Here is a 2,116-nt window from a genome sequence, read left to right as displayed (position 1 = left end):
TGTGTGTGTGTGTGTGTGTGTGTGTGTGTGTGTGTGTGTGTGTGTTTGGCATACATGTGTGTGCACATGTGTGCGTGTTATGTGTTCGTGAGTGTGTGTGCGTGTGTTTGTGTGTGTGTATGTGTATATGTGTGTGTGTTTGTGTGTATATGAGTGTGTGTGTGTGTGTGAGTGTGTGTGTGTGTGTGTGTGTGTGTCTTACATGCATTTATGTAAAGCGCCTAGAGCTGTGTTTACACGAGAGTGAGCGTTATAGAAATGATCTTCACTATTATTATTATTATTATTATTATTATTATTATTATTATTATTATTATTATTATTATTATTATTATGTGTGTCCATATTATATCTGGCTCTGAGTGTGTCTACTGTATAAAATTATATGTGTCCATACGTACCGGTACGCGCCATATCCCGCTGCAGGTGATCTTCGTCTACTTCCTGGGTGTCCCTCTACTCGTTCTACTTCTCTACATCCTGTGGTCGGGCTGCCAGGCGCTCATCATGTGGGTTGAAATGGACCCGGGGTACGAGGAAGAGAATGACGTCTTGGACGACAAGGAGAAAGCCGAGGTGTTGGACACCCTGACTCATGTGGCACCAATACTGGTCAGTGGACGCAGGGAATGTTATTGAACATATATATATATATGTACATGTATATATGTAGTCGTCGTCGATGTTGTCGTTTAAAAAAAAAATGTATTTATGGTGTTGGTGTTACGGGTGCTGTAAAATTATCACCCTACTCAAGCTAAACCAAAAGTTAAAAGTGAGACCTGTCGGTGCATATGGAGCGTGTCTATTATGACTTCGTCGTCTCTGACCCTGTTTGTGACCTGTGGGTGATTGGCGAGTGCTGTGGTGTGGTTTGCTCCTTCTTTTCTGCTAAGCATCTATCACCCTGATCCGACACCCCTTTTTTGTGTATGTTACTCTCTTACTCTTATAAACACTTTTAATCTTCGACACTTATATGACCTACTTGTGGGTGGTTGGCGGGTGCTTTGGACTGGTTTGCTCCTTCTTTCCTATCAAACATCTGTCGTCCTCATCTTTCCTCCTCCTTTTTTTCTTCTTCTTTTTTACTCTCTTGAAACTAATGAAACACCTCTAATCTTCGGCACTTATATGTATAACCTAAATCTGTTGCAAATACTGTAAAACTCTTACTAAAGCTAAAATCTAAGAGGGTGCCCCTGACCCCTGATCGGACCTTGTTTGTGACCTGACCTCTCGTGGCCTGCAGACCAAGCTCCCTCCAGACTTTACGTTCCCGCCCTATTGTGAGAGGCACAAAGAGGAGATCCTGGATGACCAGTCTGACGTACTGAGGTCCAGCAACGGCAGCCTCATCAGCCTTCCCAATGTCTGCAAGTTCTTCTGCATCTGTTCCTGCAAACGACCAGAGAAAAAGTGACTGCTATATTACATAGGCGTGTCATAGTTCTCGGCGGTGGTGGTAGTGGTGGTGGAGGTGGTTGTTGTTAGTATGGTAATGGTGGTGGTGGTGGTTGAAGGGATGGTTATGATGATACTGTTTGTGGTGATGACAGTGGCTATGATTTTGGTGATTATGGTGACGTTGGTGGCTGGGGATTCGGGGAGGGTGGTGCTACTGTGGTGGTGATAATGGTAATTAAGATGATGATGATGACGATGATGATGGAAATGTTCAAAACTTTGCTGTATGACAATGGAAGGGATGATGCTGGTTGTGGTGGTTGTAATCTCTAATCTCTCTCTCTCTCTCTCTCTCTCTCTCTCTCTCTCTCTCTCTCTCTCTCTCTCTCTCTCTCTCTCTCTCTCTCTTTCTCTCGCGCTGGCGCTCCAGCCCCCCATTATTGTGTGCCGGTGCGTGTTTTCACCATCTAGATGTTCCAGCGTCGGTCGCCTGACGATTAGGATAACCATCAAACATAGAGACGCTATCTGAACAGGCAACTAGCGCACTATTACCGTGCTCGGCTAGTGAGCGCTTTCGCGTGTGACGCAAGATAAAGGAGAAGTAAAATTTTAATTCTGAATACTAATCCTAGATATAAAATTATAGACTATCCACCCACAGTCAAGCAGTAGCAAAAAGACAGACTATTATCAGTCTCTAGTCGAC

General features: G+C 44.1%; 1 protein-coding gene across 1 annotated transcript in view; it reads left to right on the top strand.

The window, feature by feature from the left end:
* Positions 1-2,116, top strand: part of LOC101855576 — a 6,827-nt gene that overhangs the window by 3,771 nt on the left and 940 nt on the right. The window contains exons 3-4 of the mRNA XM_005101827.3: positions 427-612; positions 1,253-1,419. Coding sequence (XP_005101884.1) covers positions 427-612; positions 1,253-1,419 — 353 coding nt within the window. The remainder of the gene's footprint in view (positions 1-426; positions 613-1,252; positions 1,420-2,116) is intronic.

This window comes from Aplysia californica, unplaced genomic scaffold, assembly GCF_000002075.1.
Source record: "Aplysia californica isolate F4 #8 unplaced genomic scaffold, AplCal3.0 scaffold00300, whole genome shotgun sequence".
Lineage (NCBI taxonomy): Eukaryota > Metazoa > Mollusca > Gastropoda > Aplysiida > Aplysiidae > Aplysia > Aplysia californica.
The sequence above is the reverse complement of the archived record's forward strand: the minus strand, read 5'-3'. Positions and strand labels throughout refer to the sequence as shown.